Source organism: Nomascus leucogenys, chromosome 25, assembly GCF_006542625.1.
Source record: "Nomascus leucogenys isolate Asia chromosome 25, Asia_NLE_v1, whole genome shotgun sequence".
Taxonomy (NCBI): domain Eukaryota; kingdom Metazoa; phylum Chordata; class Mammalia; order Primates; family Hylobatidae; genus Nomascus; species Nomascus leucogenys.
In genome coordinates, this window is record NC_044405.1 from 24,893,005 (window position 1) to 24,911,638 (window position 18,634).

The 18,634-nt window shown below is 47.6% G+C and overlaps 1 protein-coding gene across 5 annotated transcripts in view; it reads left to right on the forward strand.

The window, feature by feature from the left end:
- B3GALT5 (beta-1,3-galactosyltransferase 5) overlaps positions 1-17,974 on the forward strand; it is a 106,021-nt gene extending 88,047 nt beyond the window's left edge. Inside the window, exons 3-5 of one of the 5 annotated variants that reach the window (XM_012501773.2) lie at positions 3,241-3,471; positions 14,824-14,983; positions 15,637-17,972. In XM_012501773.2, coding sequence (XP_012357227.1) covers positions 15,637-16,572 — 936 coding nt within the window. In that variant the 5' untranslated portion in view covers positions 3,241-3,471; positions 14,824-14,983 and the 3' untranslated portion in view covers positions 16,573-17,972. Of the gene's footprint in view, positions 1-2,939; positions 3,472-5,376; positions 8,009-12,364; positions 12,638-12,955; positions 12,968-14,823; positions 14,984-15,636 lie in introns of those variants that run through there. The other 4 variants (XM_003280252.3, XM_012501772.2, XR_004028610.1 and 1 more) reach the window with 4 other exon arrangements.
- The last annotated feature ends 660 nt before the right edge of the window (positions 17,975-18,634 follow it).

An 18,634-nucleotide genomic window follows, 5' to 3' on the forward strand; every position in this document is an offset into this window, starting at 1 on the left:
CGAGAGCCTTGTGGAGACGCTGACGGAGATGGGCAGCATCGCGGGATTGAAAAGCCTGTCAGTGCAGTTTCATGTTGATGAAAATAAAAGCCTGGGCCGGGCACAGTGGCTCACGCCTGTAATCCCAGCTACTTGGGAGGCTGAGGCAGGAGAATCACTTGAACCCGGAAGGTGGAGGCTGCAGTGAGCCAAGATTGCGCCACTGCACTCCAGCCTGGGCAACAGAGCGAGACTCTAGCTCAAAAAAAAAAAAAAAAAAAAAAAAAAGCAAAGCAAAGCCTGTGTGAAAAGCCTTAGCATTAGCTCTCCTGGCAGCAGCTGCTGCCGCCTTGCCTGCCTCTGCTTTCGCAGCTGTTTTATGTAGGTGACAGGCGGACAGGAGAACAATTGAGCTTTTTCTTCTGGTTGAATTTGCGTTTCCTCTTTCATTTGTGGGTTATTGTTTGAAAAGAAGTGTACCCACATTCTCTGCTCTGTCAGCATCTTCCTTCCCAAGTTTTGAAGCGTGCCACAGATTGCCAGGAGACAGCTGAAATTTTTAAAGCTTTTTATTGTGTGTGCTTAAAGACGGGGGAGAGATGCTCCTTGCTGAGGGAAAGGTGCTTAGCATTTGGCAAGAGGAGGTCATGCCTGCTCCCCTGACCTTCCCGCAGCTCCTCGAGGCTGGTATGCAGGGGGAGTATGAGTTTTGCCTGCTCCTCTCTTTGGCTTATTTTGTAGTAAAATTCCATGTTCTTGTGGAAGTGATTGACACTGATAGTTCTGTCAATCAAGGAAAATAACCAAGGCAAGTCTCAATCATTTCAGGAGGTTTATTTGCTAAAGTTAAGGATGGGCGCCTGGGAGACAGGTCTATGCCTTTCTCCTAAGATGATTCTGAGGTCTTCAGTATTTACAGGGGAAAGGGCAGGATATTAAGGAATAGGCAATTTTCATGTGAGAGGTGGGTCATTCATGCCTTTGTCTGGCTCGGTGAATCTGCATTTTTACATAAGGTAACGTAGACAGTAGGGCAGAGGAAACAATCAGATATGCATTTGTTTCAGGTAGGCAAAGAGACGACTTTGAGTTCTGTCCTATGTCCCCCGCACCTGTGAAGATGAGCTATTTATTTACATTACCATGTTGAACTTTAACAGAAATGCTGTAGCGTAAAGAGCTTGCAAGGAGTTTCCTTGTGGGCAAAATATGAGGGAGGTATGTAGCTTTTCATTGTTGTCGCCATCTTATTTAGGAACCCAAATGGGAGGCAGGATTGCATGACCCAGCTGCCAGCTTGACTCTTCTCTTTGGCTTAGTGAGTCTGGGATCCCAAGGTTTATTTTCCTCTCACAGTTCCATTGCAAAAAGTGTGAAGTTCACAGTGATGGGAAACACTGTCTGACCTTCAAAACGATGGCATGTATCCCTAGAGAGAGTGAAGGAATGTCTTGTGTTCTTGTAATGCACAAGGAGGGAAAGGGAGCTAGTATCATTATTATTATTATTATTATTTTTTTTTTTCTTTTTTTTGAGACGGAGTCTCGCTCTGTCGCCCAGGCAAACTCCTACTGTGTGCCATGAACGCTTTCATTTAATTCTCACATCAACCTTCAGATTGGGCATTGTGACCTTTTAAAAATGAGCTTGGGTTGGGAGAGAAAAAATGATTTGCTAAGATTATCCAGAAGTGACTGGAAGACCCCAGCACTGGCCTCCCCAGGGTCAGAGGCTTCTACCTCTCCACTGTGCTGCACTGACTGTCTTGGGGGGGATGGATGTGTGTTGACTGGCTCACCTCCCTTTCTTCTCACTCTTCTTATACTGCCCGGGGTGGGTTGTGTTGTCAGATGATTGGCCCAAATTATGATGCAGTCATAATCAAGAGCATGAGCCCCAGGGAATGGAGGCGTCAGGCATGACCTGGTTAGCAACGTGCTCCCTAAGTCACGGCTGGAAGACACCACGTATTTCTCTGCTGGCCTGTATCTACTCACCCTGCTGCTGACATCTCTATTGCGTCCAAAATCATACTTTCCTGACCGTTCCCGGAGTCTTATTTGGTAGCCACAGGCAGTGGGCATATAAAGGCACAGTTGCCCTCTTCCTACCATGAGGTTTGGTCCAGGAACAGAGACAACTTTCTCAGCTGATGTTTTGTTTCTTTTCTCCTTTTCTGGGAGGAGGGAATCTGACCCTCAGGTCTCGCCCTGAGTGTGCAGGCTTTTCTTTGCATTTGGAGGGAGGCAGGAAATTCTCCTATCCTGGTGGATTCAGCCAGAGGTGGCTTCTTTTTCTTAAGTTCTTCCTTATCAGAATTTTCCCAGCAGGAGGTAGCGGTTCATGATGAATGCGTTGGCTTCCTCACATCTGGAAAATAACCAGTGGGCTCTGCCCCAGCAGTGGTTTGGTGTGTGTGGAGCCTCTCTGTGGCTGACACCACGTGGTGTCTCCCCGTTTCACATCTGTGCAAGGTGGCTTGGACATACCGAGGTGCTGGAGACCAGCAGCACCTCCTGGACTAGCTCCTGCCAGAGTCTCTGCTGGCTAAGAGGCAAATTGGGGGAGTCATACTGGACTTGGAATAGAGACCTGTTGTCCCTGTTCCAGTTGGGACAACCTTTGAGAAACACCACACCCCAAGGGCAGGCAGCGGTCAAAAGGGGAGAATAATTCACTGTCAGCATCCCTGTTAGCCAAACTGTCCCGACCCGGGGCAGATCACTTTGTTAGTATAATAGTTTTTGCTCTGTTAAGCAAAGTCCCCACATTAAAACATGTTCTCAGTGAAATCTTAGGCTCGGACACTGATCCCGCAGCAGCCCTCTGCCTCCCAGCACAGGTGGGATGATCTTGGATGCATTTATTCTTGCCCTTTGCACGGCTGGAGTAAAGTGCTTATGAAAACATCTCTTTTATTGATTCTACATGCTTTTTAAAATTCCATTTTCAAGATCGAGAACAGAGAATGCGTGGTGTGACCGAAGGTCTCCTGCTGGTGTGGAAGGGTGGCAGCCTCCCTCTGCAGCTTTGCCCGGAAGCTGGTTCCCTGGACTACTGCTTCTCAACACTCCCAAGGAGCTCCCTTTGGCTGTAATGACCCACCGGCCTCCTCTGTATGAACAGCACGGGTGGAACTCTTGATGTTACTTCTTCCCCCGTTGAATAAGCCAGATTCTCTTTCTTCTGAGAAATAGTTGAAGTCTTTTGCAGTGTACGTACGCAAAATTACCTAACGCTGTTAAATTTTTCGTACAACAGTTTCACCTGGAAGAGAGGCCATTGAAACCAAGCATTTGTGTTCAAGTAAGAAAAGGTATCCAAGTCACAAAGAAACATAATTTGGCTTTTGGAGACATGGGCAGCTTCATTTCTCAATTGTTCGTTCGAAAGTCTCCACTGGGCTTCTAAGTGCCACATCCTGGCCAGAATGATGAAAGATACAGAAAATGGTGCCTGCTGACCTTCTGGAGTTATTGACTAGTAAGAAAGGTGGGTGGTATTCCAAGGTTTGTACCAAGAATTAATAAAATACAATCCCAATAATTAAAGTGATACAGTACAATATGGGGTGCTGTGAGTAGTGAATAAGGCAATGAGGATTAAAGGTAAGGAAGAGTTAGCTGAGCAGAGAGAGAAAGAAGAAAGCAAAACTGGGAAAGAGCAGGAGGATCAAGAACTGAAAGGGGGTTGGGTGCAGTGGCTCATGGCTCTGTTTTCAGCACTTGGGGAGACGGAGGTAGGTGGATCCCTTGAACTCAGAAGTTCGAGACCAGCCTGGGTAATAGAGCAAAACCCCATCTCTAGAAAAAATACAAAAATTCCCCGGGTGTGGTGGTGCATGCTGTACTCCCAGCTACTTGGGAGGCTGAGACGGGAGGATCGCTTAACCTTGGGAGGTGGAGGTTGCAGTGAACCAAGATGGCGCCTCCGCACTCCAGCCTGGGTGACAGAGTGAGACCCTGTCTCAAAAACGCAAAACAAAAAAAACCAAAAACTCCACACAGCTGAAAGGGAACAAGGATGTCCTGATGGCCGAGAGGCAGAGGAAGTCCCTTGAAACAACAGGACATTGCCAGCCAACTGTAGGAGTCTTTGGTTCTCATCTTGAGGATTGCCAGACTCGTTTGTCAAGAGCAAGTTCTCGAGCCTTGTGGAGTTAAGATGGCTTCGTGTAGCACAATTAAATCTGAGCGCTGGAAATTGCTTCCATTGCCTCTGGTTTAGGGTGCTTCATATAAATTGAAATTCAGCAGGCCAGTTTCTAGAATGATCATACTCCCTTGTCTTAATTAATTAATTAAATTTTTGGTTCTTGGGCCTCAGCCTCCCGAGTGGCTGGGATTACAGGTGTGTGCCACCATGCCCGGGTAATTTTTGTATTTTTTGTAGAGACAGGGTTTCACCTTGTTGGCCAGGCTGGTCTTTAACTCCTGAGCTCAAGCAATCCACTGGCTTCAGCCTCCCAAGTGCTGGGATTATGGGCGTGAGTCACCATGCCCGGCCCCTTGTTTAAAATCTTCCTCTTCCTTCTCCAACCCTTTGTCTGTGGTTTGCATGCTGTCAGATTCTTCATGGAGACCTTACTCAAGCAGCCTAGAGTCTATGGCTTTACCATTAGGGCAACAAGCTTCCAGAATAATCTGGGAGAAGTTGTTCTTTGGGAGAAAACACTTGTCTTTGTTTTCAGGGTGTTTTATATGGGGTTAAAGATACCATCCTCCTGTTATCTCACTAGATATAGACAGTTGAAAAGCTTTTACAAAATTTTCAGAGTTTTCTAATGTGGTTGGTTGCACAGAATAATTGGCAGCCCTATTAATGATGTTCTGGTGATCCTCTTTTGCTATGGTACTAATTTGTTTAGTTTAGTTTTGGGTCAGAAAAAAAACCTCAATGATTTGATTCTTAGCTTATTGGGTAATCAAATCTTACTTTTTAAAAAAAAGTCCGTTGTAGATTGGCCTTCCTCAATCTATAGACACCATATTTGTCACTGTGGACAAAATTGTTCAAATAAAATCATTCAGTGTTATTTGGGTTATTAATCAGAAAAGAATGCATCAGAGATTTAAAAGAATCAGGTTATAAAAATATTGACTGTGCTTTTGGCTGCTTAGAGATTGGGAGCTGCAAGTAAAGGTACTTAAGAAAAAATAGAGCTTCAGCAGGGGGTAGATTGTAGAGTGAGGGGAGGGGACAGGACAGAGCCTGAATGGGGGCCAGACCCTCCTAGCATGTGCACCTTCTCTTTCTCACTGTCCTGAGTCTGAGTCCCAAGGCCAGGTGAGGTCGTCTTCTCTATGTTTAGGTTCTACTCCTGTGTGTCAGGACCCCCTCCTCAAAAATTCCTGTGTTGAAGTCCTAACACACACTATCTCACTATCTTGTTTGCAGGTGACAGCTGCAGGTGACACGAGAACGCTTCCAACAGGGTGTGTTCCTGCCTTCACCAGTCAGCTGCAACAGGCAGGCACAGGCTGCTTCTGAGGCTGTGTAGCCAGGGCAATACCTCACGGAGCTTCCTGTGGCCACAGCAGCAGCAGCATCTGCGAGCTTGAAAGGGGACGATGAGTGAGACTTTTGTCCACAGTTCTTGGTTGAGCCGCCACAAGCAGACGGGAAAGGCTGAGAAAGAAACCATTCCTCCCTGGGTGGGGACGCTTGAAATTCCCTTTCAACCAAGGGGAGGCCACAAGCACCCTGTTCATACCTGCGTGCAGATGCCAGCGCCTGGCTCGTTGGTGACCAGCAAGGGTCCCAGCTGAGCCGGGGTGCTGTCCTGTGGCTCTAGTGGAGCGGCCACAGGATGCCGGAGAGATGATTCAAACATCATTTAGATGGGGGAGCCGCTGAAATAGACTTGACAGTTTATTTTGCTTAGTAGAAAAAAATTTAAAAATTGTCAGCTACTATCACCATTTTTTAAATAAGATTAAAAAATGTATTTTACAAAAAAAAAAAAAAAGGTAAAAATGAGCAGCTCACCATGTCGCACTTCTTCCACCCCAGCGCCAACGCCCTCACTCAGCCGTGGTCCAGCCAGAAGACAAGGTCAGATAAAACAACCACAAAGAAAAAAAAAACCAAAAAACCTTTTTCTAGAGTGGCTGGGAATGAGGCCACCATGACATCTTCCCCTGAATCGGTGCCATCGTGGTTTTGAAGTGTGATGGTCACTCAGCTCAGGAGTCCCCGCTATGTGAGCCTGTCCACCACTGTCCACCCTTGGTGGAAGAAGACCCTGAGCACCCCAAAACATGACATCCTTATTTTCAGGAACATGTAACTGAAATTGAGCCCTTCCTTTCTTTATGAATATAGGCACTGTCTTAGTTCCCTGCGGCTGTGGTAACAAAGTGCCTCAAACTGGGTGGCTTAAAACACAGACATGTGCTGTCTCAGGGCTCCGGAGGCTGGAAGTCTGAGACCGGAGTGTCAGTGGGGTTGGTTCTTCTGGGGGCTGTCAGGGAGCATCTACTCCAGGCCCTCCCGCAGGCTCTGGGAGGGGCTGGCTGCCTTTGGCATTCCTTGGCTGGGAGACACAAAGCCTTGAGCCCTGCCTTCCTCTTCACACTGTTTTCTCTGTTTGTGAGTCTGTGTCCAAATTTCCCTGAAGGAATACCCGTCATATGGGTTAGGGATCCCCCAGTGACCTCATTGAAACTTAGTGTGGAGCCTGTCTCCAAATAAGGTCACATTCTGAGGTATTGGTGGTGAGGACTTTAACATGGGAGTTTTTTGGGAGGAGGCCCTCACCCACCGTAGTAGAACTTGTGACTTTGTCACCGATAGAAATCACTTATTTTCACATCACACCGTAGTAGCAGTGGACATCTCCAAATACTGGCAAAGCTAGTCCTGCCTGCAAAGTTAAGGTAGTTTTTTTTTTTTTTTTTTTTTTTTTTAATCAGATCCAGAGCTGGAAATCATTATTAAATGAGGCAATGATGAAGTGTGTATATTATTCTGGCTCACTTTTAAAAATATTTTGATCCATTTATTTCAACATAATTGATTTCCCCTGTAATTCTGTATGTTTTGTATTATGCATGTAAAAACGTTATTCAGAGGAGTTCACAGGCTTCACCCAACTGTGTTGAAAGGACCCATGATGTAAGGACGTTTGTGGGGGAGCTCGTGGCTCCTTAACTGGCTCTGGAAAGAGCCTACTTCGCATAGTGAACCCTGTGAGGTCCAGTTCTGTTCCTCCCCGCTGGAGCTCCAAGAGAAGGTCATTGTCCTTGTAGCAGCAGGTGCCCCCCAGGCTGCGTTCTCACTGCAGGTGCCAGCGGGCTCTCAGTAGGTGTGACCTGGATGTGAGTGGTGAGCCAGGAGTGAGGCGCTCAGCACCTTCTGGACCACACTTCCCACTCTCCCTGGGGTTCAAGTCAGGCCATGGAAAGTGTACACCCTGCTTGTCATATAACTGGACAGGTGGTGGGCAGAACGCCTCTGGCAAGGTAGACCTTGAAGGCAAAACTGACTTGAGGTTTGTTAGAAGTTCGGACAGAAATAATTACCGTTGGGCATGCAGCGCCTCCCAACCGTTCTGTGAGGCAGGCAGCGTTATCGCCAGTTTGGCACAAGGACACAGGTGTAGAACCTGTAAGTGCCCTGGGCAGTGCTACACCACCACTGTGTTTGAGCTGAGATGTGAACCAGGGCCTTCTGATTCCAGATTCCTCATTCCTTTCATCCTAGCAGGCTGCCTGCGGTTAGCAAAAGGGGACTCCTGTATCTGCTCTGCAGCTTCTTCAGCTGATTTATAATGGAAAACAGAGTAGATACTGATTTGGCAATTAATGAAATATTATGAGAATCATCATAGCAAACCTCACAGTTTAATCAAGGATCCTGCCTTCCGTATCTGGCCAACTGATGTATAAAAGCAGCTGCGAGAACTTCAGAGCTGACAAAAAAAGCAAACTCCAGACTTTATTTCCTGGAATCTGTTTTGTGAGACACTGGCCCATGAAGTGCTCTCCCAAAAACAGTCGGATTTGTAGTCAAATAAATTTGGGCAGTTCTACAGAACATGTGTCTTTTTCAGAGATTTATTTTTAATTAAACTTATTTAAAAATATTAACATGGTACAATTTGCATATAGTGAAGTGCACAAATCTTAGCTGCATGGCTCCATGAGTTTTTACATATATTTCCACCCATGTAATCACCACCCAGATCTAGAATAGAATGTATTCGTCTCTCCGAGGTTCCTCTGTTCCCTTGCAGTCAATAATTCTCCACCAAAGGTAACCATTCTGCTGACTTCCTTCATCACTGATAAGTTTTGCCTGGTTTTGAACTTCATATAAATGGAATCATTTCATGTCTAAATCTTTTCACTCAACGTAACATCTGTCAGATTAATACATCGCGTGTCAATAGTTTGTAGTTTTTATGGCTGTGTAGCATTTCATTCATCCATTTTGCTGTTGATGGAATTTTCTTGACTGGAGTTGTGTTATCAATGTATTGCCTCTTGGCTGCAAATTCACCCTTTTTGCCTGGTCTCTGGAAATGGGTCTGGGCCCTCTAAATATTTTTCCTCTGCAATCTGGCTCTTGAAGCTTATCAGTGGAGGGTCCTGGAGAGGCATTGCAGGGGAAACAGTTTTTCCTTCCTGGTTCAGGGACACTGGCTTGGAGTGGTGTTGCAGGAGTACTTGGCAAGACAGCAGTTTCCCCGGGTATGGCCGCTAGGTGTTTTGTAGCAGAGTGCATCTGTGAGACAACTGGTGAACTGCTTTCCTGGCAACCTAGAGGGCAGATTTCTGGCAAGTTGCAGAGGGTGGATTCCAAACATGTTCCTCTAATGTGGATCTGCAGTGATGTCTCTGCCATTCAGTGGGCATAGCTGTGCCCTTTCAGTGGGGTCTGGATCTCCGCCCTGGGGTTGGGGGCATTTTCTCAGTTGCTCAATCTCAGCCCTAGGGGCAGTGACCATTGCTTATATATGGTTGTATATTCTTTGGAGCTGTCTTGATTTTATTACTGTTAGTCTCTCATTACTCCACTCCCTTATTATAGTAAATGATTCCTTGTATTTGACTTTCCCTGTACTATGTGGTTTTTCTCTCCTGTTTGGATCTAGATTGATACGACAATTTTTTGCAATTATGAGCAATGCTGCTGTGAACATTCTTGATCGTGTCTTAGTGGACATGAGCAATAATTGCTGCTGGGTCTGTGTGCAGGAATGATTTGCTAGATCATAGCACATATGTTTAGCTGTAGCAGAAACTGCCAAGGTATATACAGCTTTCCAAAGTGTGTTAATTTACATGCCTGCTAGCAAGGTAGGAGAAATATAGTTGCTTCCCAAGTATCTGGGATTACAGGTGTGTGCCACCACTCCTGGCTAATTTTTTGTAGAGATAGGGTTTTGCCATGTTGTCTAGGCTAGTCTTGAACTGCTGGCCTCAAGTGATCCGCCTGCCTTGGGCTCCCAAAGTGCTGGGATTACAGGCATGAGCCACGATGCTCGGCTTCATGATAAGACTTCAATGGACGAGGAGCTGCCTCTGAAGGTGGTTTCTTGAAATGGAATCTACTCCTGGTGAAGATGCTGTGAACATTGTTGAAATGACAAGAAGGAATTTACAGTGTTACATAGAGTTAGTTGATGAAGCAGTAGCAGGATTCGAGAGGACTGATTCCAATTTCAAAATAAGTTCTGCTGTGGGTAAAATGCTATCAAATGGCGTCGCATGCTACAGAGAAATCTTTCATGAAAGGAAGAGTCAATTGATGTGGCAAACTTCATTGTCATCTTATTTTAAGAAATTGTCATGACCACCCCAACCTTCAACAACCATGGCCCTGATCAGCCAGGAGCCATCCCCCTTGAGGTGAGACCCTCCACCAGCAAAAAGATTATGATTCTCTAAAGGATCAGATGAACATTAGCATTTTTTTAAGCAATAAAGTATTTTTACCTAAGATATGTGTGTTATTTTTTAGGCATAGTGCTATTACCCATTTAATAGACTCCAGTATATTGTAAACATAACTTTAAATGCACTGGGAGATGAAAGTATTTGCTCTATTATGATATTTGCTTTATTGCAGTAGTCTGGAATGGAAACTATATTGTCTCTTGGGTACACCTGTGTATAGAAAGAAATTTATTATGAGGAAATGCTCATGCAATGATGGAGGCTGGAAAGTTCCAAGATCTGCAGTCAGCGAGCTGGAGACTCAGGAGAGTCGATGGTGTGGCCCCAGTCTGTGTTTGAAGGCCTGAGAACCAGGAGAGCCAAAAGCGGGCAAGCGCTGGACCCAGGAAGGGCTGATGTTTCAGTTCAAGTCTGAAGGCAGGAAAAGACTGAAGGCCCAGCTCCAGGCAGTCAGGCAGAACTTTCCTTTGACTCACGAGAGGGTCAGCATTTTGTTCTGTTCAGGCTGTCAACTGAGTGACCCAGAAAAGCTGGCAGATAACATTCACCATCACACTGCAAGTGCTGCAGAACCCCCTCTGCTTCTAACACTGACGCTCAGCCCTCCTCCAGTGGGCAGGGAGCCGGATGCTGGGAGGACTTGGTGTTGCCAGCCCAGTGTGGGCCTGGGCAGTTGCTGAGAACCTCCCTCCACCCTGTGACTTCTTAATGACTTAGAGGGTCACCCTGGTTGCTCACTTCAGCTCACTTGGGAGATGCTCTCTGCTTGAGGCGGGGGGTAGGTCCAGGTCTTATGGGGTCTGAAGCTTATACAATTGGGGTGGGGGGCATTCCTCTTTAAGAAAAAGAAAACAGTGGAGGTGAGTTGTCCTGCAGCTTAGCTTCACTAGTCTCATGGAAAATTTGCCTCCGAAAATGTCTTTCCTCTGAGAAAGCCCAGGCCTCCAAAGGCCCGGCCAGGCTGGCGTCAGTCTGGGGTCAGCTGCGGGGAGGCTCCAGGCCACGTGTAACGCAGGAGTTTACGCCATCCTAGTTTCCAGTGGAGAAGCATCGTTCTCGTCCACCCCCGTCATGCTCTTCCACCTTCCCCAGGGGAAGGGATATTTTCAGTCTTTACAGCGAATCCACTGAAATGTTAAGGTGGGCACGGGGGTCTGGGGTCTTCGGCCTTGTTTATAGCATGGTGCCTATTACTGGTCGGGTCTGTACAGGCAGTTTCTACTGGTGTTTTTCACCAGGCCAGCCTAGAGTAGAATGACCACGTGTTAAAATATAGATTCCTGGGCCGCAGACCTGCCAGAATCTCTGTGAGATGGAACCTTTCAACTTGGGTTTTAAACAAGCCTCCTGGGTGATTCTGACACTCACTGGATTTGAGAACCATGGGGTTGTTCAGACAGCAGGGACATTGATGTTGTCCCTTCTGCATTCCTGGTGATGCTGTTCTGTTCTCCCAAGGCCTATGCAGTGGTGAGAATCTCCAAGACAGTGATCTGGAGCGAGTGTCCTGAAAGCAGACCCGAGCACTCAGGACTACCAACACCCTCCCTGGGTTTCCTTGGTCTGGAATTCCCATCCCCTGGTTCCACCTGTTACATCACACCTCCCCTTCAAGGACCAGTGCAGATACCACGTCCTTCACGGGGCTCAGAATGCTCACCAGCTTCCTCTCCACCGAGGGCCACAGCCCCTGGAGACCCCTTGCGCTGAGTGCCTTGTCCTTGCATACTCTTTCTGGCCTCAGCCATTGTCCCTTCACTCCAGATCTCTCCTTTCAGATCCAGGAAGTGCATCTTGAACTTAACTTTCCAGACCCTCCCTTCAGTTTTCCAGTCCTTAGAGAGGTGGACTTCTGATTCCTTTGTCTCTGTGCCCTGTAGCCTCAGGTCAGGCTTAAGGCAAAGTCGAGGGTCTCAGAACGCTGCATATGCCTGGGGGTGGGGGGAGGGGGGCGGCGGTAGGATGCTGATGCCCAGATTTCCCCTTAGAGAGCCTTTCCCTGTCTTGACGGCTCTAGCTTTGTGTGTTATTTACTTGTTCTACTTTCATTCAACATGTACCCAGCAACCAGCTTATACACAGTTCTCTGGGGTTTCAGGAGGGGTGTAAGACATACTCCTTGCCCTTCAGGCACTATGGCCAGAAGGGGGGCAGTGACCTAGGCAGATGGGATACACTCAGAGGAGCCTGCAGCAGGCAGAGGCAGGGGAGAAGGGAGGTCTACACGTTCTGCACTGTATTTATCTCCTTCAGTTCCAAGATTCTCTCCTGGCATCTATATTGCTCACGAGTTACACAGCAAAGCCTGGTGTGATGGTTACTTTTAGGTGTCAACTTGGCTGGATTAATAAATACCTAGAGAACTGGTAAAGCATTATTTCTGGGTGTGTTTGTGAAGGTGTTTCCAGAGGAGATTGGCTGTGAGTCAGTGGGCTGAGTGGGGAGGATCTGCCGTCAGTGTGGGCAGGCACCGTCCATTGACTGGGCCCAGACAGAACAAGAAGGCAGAAGAAATGTGAATTCCTCTCTCTCTGCTCGAGCTGGGACATCCTTCTTCTCCTGCCCTTGGACATCAGAGCTGCAGGCTCTCTGGCCTTTGGACCGGAAGATTTATACCAAGCAGCTTTCTGGGTTCTCAGGCCTTTGGCCTTGGACTGATAGTTACACCATTGGCATATCTGGTTCTGAGGCTCTTGGACTTGGACTGAGCCACACTCTTGGCATCCCAGGGTCTCCAGCTTGCATGGCCTGTCACGGTATTTCCCAGCCTCCGTAATCACGCCAGCCAATTCTCCTAAGAAATTTCTTCTCATCGATCTGTCTGTCTGTCTGTCTGTCTGTCTATCTATCTATCTATCTATCTATCTATCTATCTATCTATCTACCTACTTACCTACCTACCTGCCTATCTATCTTTTGATTGATCTACCTACCAATCTGTCTATCTGTCCATAACCTGTTGGTTCGATCTCTCTAGAGAACCCTGACTAGTACACCTGGAGTGCAGAATCTGCTGGAGAAACTGCCATTCCATTATTGACTGGCTGGTCAGGCCATACAGCCTGGTGGTCTAGATGTGTTTGGAGGTAGGGCTTCTGTAGCACAGATAGTGCCTGTTCATGGCTCTGTCCCAGGTAAGGCAGAGCTAGCTTGTGCTGAGGGCTTCTGCTTTGCAGCTGGCCTGGGGTGGCTAGGATCTGGGGGCACAGGCTGCCCTTTCCAGGCTCTGTCTACTGGTGCTGCAGGTGCCCCTGCCTCCTCCGTCAGTGGAAGGCTGGCCCCCACGTCCTCTTTAGGCACAATACAGACTCAGCCAAAGATGCAGACGCCTCATATATGAGGATTCTGAGCTGTGACTTCTGGTGGTGGTTTCTTGGTAACTCCACTTTAGGCAGGAAAAATGTTCAATTGCCCGTGAAAACAAACGACCCCGGGGGCTTTGGCCAGTTGGGTGTGGCACCTGCTCTGCCCCCTGGGAAGCAGTTTGGCCAATGCACTGCATGAGGTGAGCGCCCATCCCTGGGAATTTAGATTCCTGTGAAAGGTCCTGAGAAAAGGCACATCAGAGAGAATGAGAATTTAAGGTTTACTGTTAAAGCAACCCATAGAAAAAGAGCAGAATTATTCAAGCAAGGAAACAAAGTAGAAAAATATCTTCTTTCCCTTCCACTTGGTTTTTATGCTTCTCTCTAAAATGTATTGTGGGGGAGAAAGCAGCCCCCCAACCCCCCTAATCAGCTGCACATCCTAGCCATGCAAATCAATAATGAAAGAAAGAAAGAGAAAGAAGGAGAGAAAGGAAAAGTAAAAAGGAAGGAAGGAGAGAAGGAAGGAAAGCAAGAAAGAAAAGAAAGAAAGAAACTTTGCAGCCTGCTGGAGCACCAGTTCAGACAAGTCCTGGTCTCCTGCTTGCCTCCTGCTGTGACTAAACCTCTGAAGTTGCTGGGGGCAGGAACTGGGCAGGAACTCCCCAGAGGTGCGAAGCAGAGCAGGTCGTTGGCCAAGTTTGCCTCCAGGAAAGAGGTCTCTGGAGAGCGAGCTGGTTCTAGAAAGCTCCATTATTATTTCATGTTGCTTTTGGCGAATATATGTAGAACAGAATTTTGACAATGAAATTTTCAGGTGCTCTTTTGGCCATCAAAATAACCAGCTCTTGGCTGGGCACAGTGGCTTGCCCTTGTAATCCCAGTGTTTTGGGAGGGCACGGCAGGGGACTGCGTGAGCCCAGGAGTTTGAGACTAGCCTGGGCAACATAGTGAAACTCCATCTCTACAAAAAATACAAAATTAGAAGAGTGTGGTGGCATGCGCCTGTGGTCACAGCTACTTGGGAGGCTGAGGCAGGAGGATCGCTTGAGCCCAGGTGTTGAGGACTGTAGCGAGCTGTGATTGTGCTGCTGTGCTCCAGCCTGGGAGACAGAGTGACATCTGGTCTCTGAAATAAAATTAAAAAGCCCAAACCGACTCTGCTTTGCACTCTTTCAGTTTCATTTCTTGCTGTCCTCTCTGTCCTCTCACCCAGGATAACATTTTTAAAGTGCCGCTATTGTGTTAAGAATTGGATTTATTTTCTGTGTTAAATTCTCTCAGCGTTAACTACAGACTCTGTTATGTAAATAAGGTAAATGATCAGGATGAGAAGTTAGACTCTAATCGATGAGTTTGTCATGTCTCTTTAAAAAGCTGCTAGGTGCTATCCTAGCTTATTAGGCTTGAAGGATTCTGGGGGATTGGCATATTGTTACTGTTGTGGACTTTATTTACCTTGATCATAACTATTTTACAGATGAGAAAAGTGAGGCTGGGATTGGGGCTCAAATGCGTGCTCAGAGTCACATAAGTAGGTTGGAAGGTGACACTACAGACACGGTAAATTGTGAAGGCCTGCTGGTAAGGCACGAGTGAGTTGAATGACACTCTTTTTTTTTTTTTTTTTCCCCTAGTGATTCCTGTCAGAATCACCATTTTTGGTAAACAAACCAAGCCCAGAACCTGATAATTGTGGAGCATTCTACACTGACAGTTCTTTGAGACAAATTTCCTCTTGGCATTTACACTGTGGCTTTAGCTTTCAAACCAGAGGTTCCTCTTACCCAGCAAAAAGTGAGTTATACGCTTTCTTAATGTTATAACATTACCATGGATGATCCTGAACTTGCCGAGGGTAGCAGAGACGGGTGGGCAGAAGAGGAAAGAATCAGATTAGAGACGGTAAAAAGTAATGTAAAAAAAACAAATTCTGGCAGAGACAGAATTTGAAGGTACTTGTGCACATCAGAACACTGGACTTGCTTTTTTTTGGGAGTAGGAATGCCGCTTAATTAGATCAGAGAAGAATGCAAGTGGTCCATACATTTAGATCTACAATGCATGGTTTCCAGACCTGCAGCTGTTTTTTGCTGCGCTTCATCACGGAGTCATAGAAGGGCAGAGCTGGAGGACCGAGTCGAGTGAGGGACCTGGTCCCATATCCCTACAGACAGGCAATCGGAGACTTCCACAGGTTAAGGGCTGCAGAGCCTGGACCAAGGCCCAGAATCTCTGAGCTTTTTCTCTTACACCATGAAGTGACAGATGCTGGCAGATGTCAGACCTCTGTGCTTAACTGTTTAACCACACAGCACCCGACTTCTGTATTCAGCGAGGTTCTAGAGTTTCCAAAACACAGGTCTCCTCTCCCACCTCAGCCTCCTAGCATAAAACTAGACACATCCTCATGCTTTTGAGGTCTAATCATTGGATTTTGTTCCTTTCAGATGGCTTTCCCGAAGATGAGATTGATGTATATTTGCCTTCTGGTTCTGGGGGCTCTTTGTTTGTATTTTAGCATGTACAATCTGAATCCTTTCAAAGAACAGTCCTTTGTTTACAAGAAAGACGACAGGACCTTCCTTAAGCTCCCAGATACAGACTGCAGGCAAACACCTCCCTTCCTCGTCCTGCTGGTGACCTCATCCCACAAACAGTTGGCTGAGCGCATGGCCATCCGGCAGACGTGGGGGAAAGAGAGGACAGTGAAGGGAAAGCAGCTGAAGACATTCTTCCTCCTGGGGACCACCAGCAGTGCGGCGGAAACGAAGCAGGTGGACCAGGAGAGCCAGCGACACGGGGACATTATCCAGAAGGATTTCCTAGATGTCTATTACAATCTGACTCTGAAGACCATGATGGGCATAGAGTGGGTCCATCGCTTTTGTCCTCAGGCGGCGTTTGTGATGAAAACAGACTCAGATATGTTCATCAATGTTGACTATCTGACTGAACTGCTTCTGAAGAAAAACAGAACAACCAGGTTTTTCACTGGCTTCTTGAAACTCCATGAGTTTCCCATCAGGCAGCCATTCAGTAAGTGGTTTGTCAGTAAATCTGAATATCCGTGGGACAGGTACCCGCCGTTCTGCTCTGGCACTGGCTACGTGTTTTCCGGCGACGTGGCGAGTCAGGTGTACAATGTCTCCGAGAGCGTCCCATACATTAAACTGGAAGATGTGTTTGTGGGGCTCTGCCTCAAAAGGCTGAACATCAGATTGGAGGAGCTCCACTCCAAGCCCACCTTTTTCCCAGGGGGCTTACGCTTCTCTGTGTGCCGCTTCAGGAGGATCGTGGCCTGCCACTTCATCAAGCCTCGGACTCTCTTGGACTACTGGCAGGCTCTAGAGAATTCCCGGGAGGAAGATTGTCCGCCTGTCTGAGGGGAGCCCAGAGGCACATCGGGACAAGTTTCAGATAACCCATGGGGATAGTTTTTGCAAGATTTTGGGAGGGGGGCAGGACAGAGGATGCTGTTCTGTAGTGCTGAAATCCACGCCAGAATGTCGGTGTTCATGAAGCCACTGATTCGTTCGTTCCCACTTGGTGCCCCAGGCAATAATAGGCCCCGTCTCTTGGGCACGCACACTCTCTATACCAAGTGTTCGGCATACACCTGGATTTTCGCATTTCAGGGGTCAGTATCCTATGACATGATGGGTGTTACCATCCCAATTTTACAGGCAAGGAAACAGCAGCTGCGAGAGGTACAGAAACTTGTCCCAAGGCCCCCAGCCAGTAGACACAGGGGCAGGAATGAAAATCGAGCACTGTCAGAATCTGGTGGGCAGCCCCTGACTTGAACCACTCCCACGTGCTGCCTCCCTTAGGAGGGGACACTGATGATGAGTTCTCCGAGCCGGCATCCTTCTGTCCCTGTCCAGAGTCCCCTCCACCTCAGCTCCCAATCCTTGTGCTTTTTGGAGCTAAGCCTGGGATGACCAAATTCACCCCAGCTCCTTCACTCACAGGGCTGGATGTAGCTGGGACCGAGTCCGTGTTATCGGCTCAGTACTCAACACAACCCAGGTTTCATCCCAGGAAATGTCCCCACAGTGGACGCAGCTCACATGCTGAGGAACACCCAGCTCTGGACAGAGTTCTTATAAATGTATAAATTAGGCTCAGAAACCACTGCGTTCTGACCTGCTGTACAGACTGCCCACACTGCTGACCTGCCTAGCGAGCAGGACATCACTTCTGAGCCATCTGCTGCTCTCTCGTTTCATCACCCCAACTGTCCCTTGTTTTTGATCAATGGGGACCAGCCACTGCCCCAGAAGCACTTCAGGGCTCTCAGTTCAAACTGAAGGACAGTTGAACTCAGACGTGGTTCATGCGGGATTCTGGGAGCTTTCTGGGAATTCAGTCGGAGTCAAGCCAGGATGCTCTCAAGGACCCCTCGGGCTCAGAGCTCTAAAGTGGGCCCTGGTGAAGCAGGGTGGTGCTGCGTCCACTTCCCAAGCCTGAGCCAAGCTCATCTTCATGGGATTTCTCATTTGGCCGAGGAACAACTGAACTTTGTGGTTTGGTGTTTAGCCTTCAGTTTACTGCGCTGCCTCCTATCCAGAGGTTTGTGCGAGCCCGTTTTGCAGGGTTGTGTAAAACCAAGGCACTTCTTTGGTTTTGCCCATTCAGCCACGGTCACGTGACATGCAAAGTAATCTTGCTCCTAATTATAGAAATGATTTGTTTTTTATTTTTTACTTTACCAGACTTTACTTTGTACTCAGAGAAGAGGCCTCACGTGGCTGTGTCGCATATAAATGTTGGACTAAACTCTTACTTGAACTCAGGAAATGTTACTTGCTGCAAAATGGTTTTGACCATGTTCAATTGCAAAAGTACGTCTGATATCCTATTTTGCATACCATTTCTTGTGTTTGGATTAAGCTGCTTCTTCGTAGATGTGTTTCCTCATCCTGGCTGCTCTGAACGCACTGGGTCATGTTCAGAAAAGCCTCCTTCTCAGGTGGAAAAAATCAGGGACTGAGCTTGTCTTTTGAAGCCCAAATTGAAGAGCCACGCCCCTCCGTTCCATAGGATGGGCTGCCTGTCATTCTGAAGATGACTGTGCTTTGAGGGAGAAGTTGTCTGTCTGGCAGTAGGCCTGCGTCTGTGTTTCGTGGTCTACCTTGTCAGGCGTGTGTCTGTGTGGCCACTGGTCTCAGTTGGCGAGGCTGGTCCAGCTGCTGCCTCTGTGCGACTGGCTTTGGGTCTGGCCTTCACAGCATCAGCTCACAGCCCACAGCTCCAGGGACAAATGAGGACAGGTGTGGGCTCTCCCTACTGCTTCTGTGTGTTCTTAAAGGATTTCCTTTGAGACCCATTGTTTCCCCTCCCCTCCTCTCCCATCCCCTCCCCTCTTCTTTTTTCTTTTTTTCTGAGAGGGTCTCACCCTGTCACTCAAGCTGGAGCGCAGTGGCCTGATCTCGCTGCAGCCTT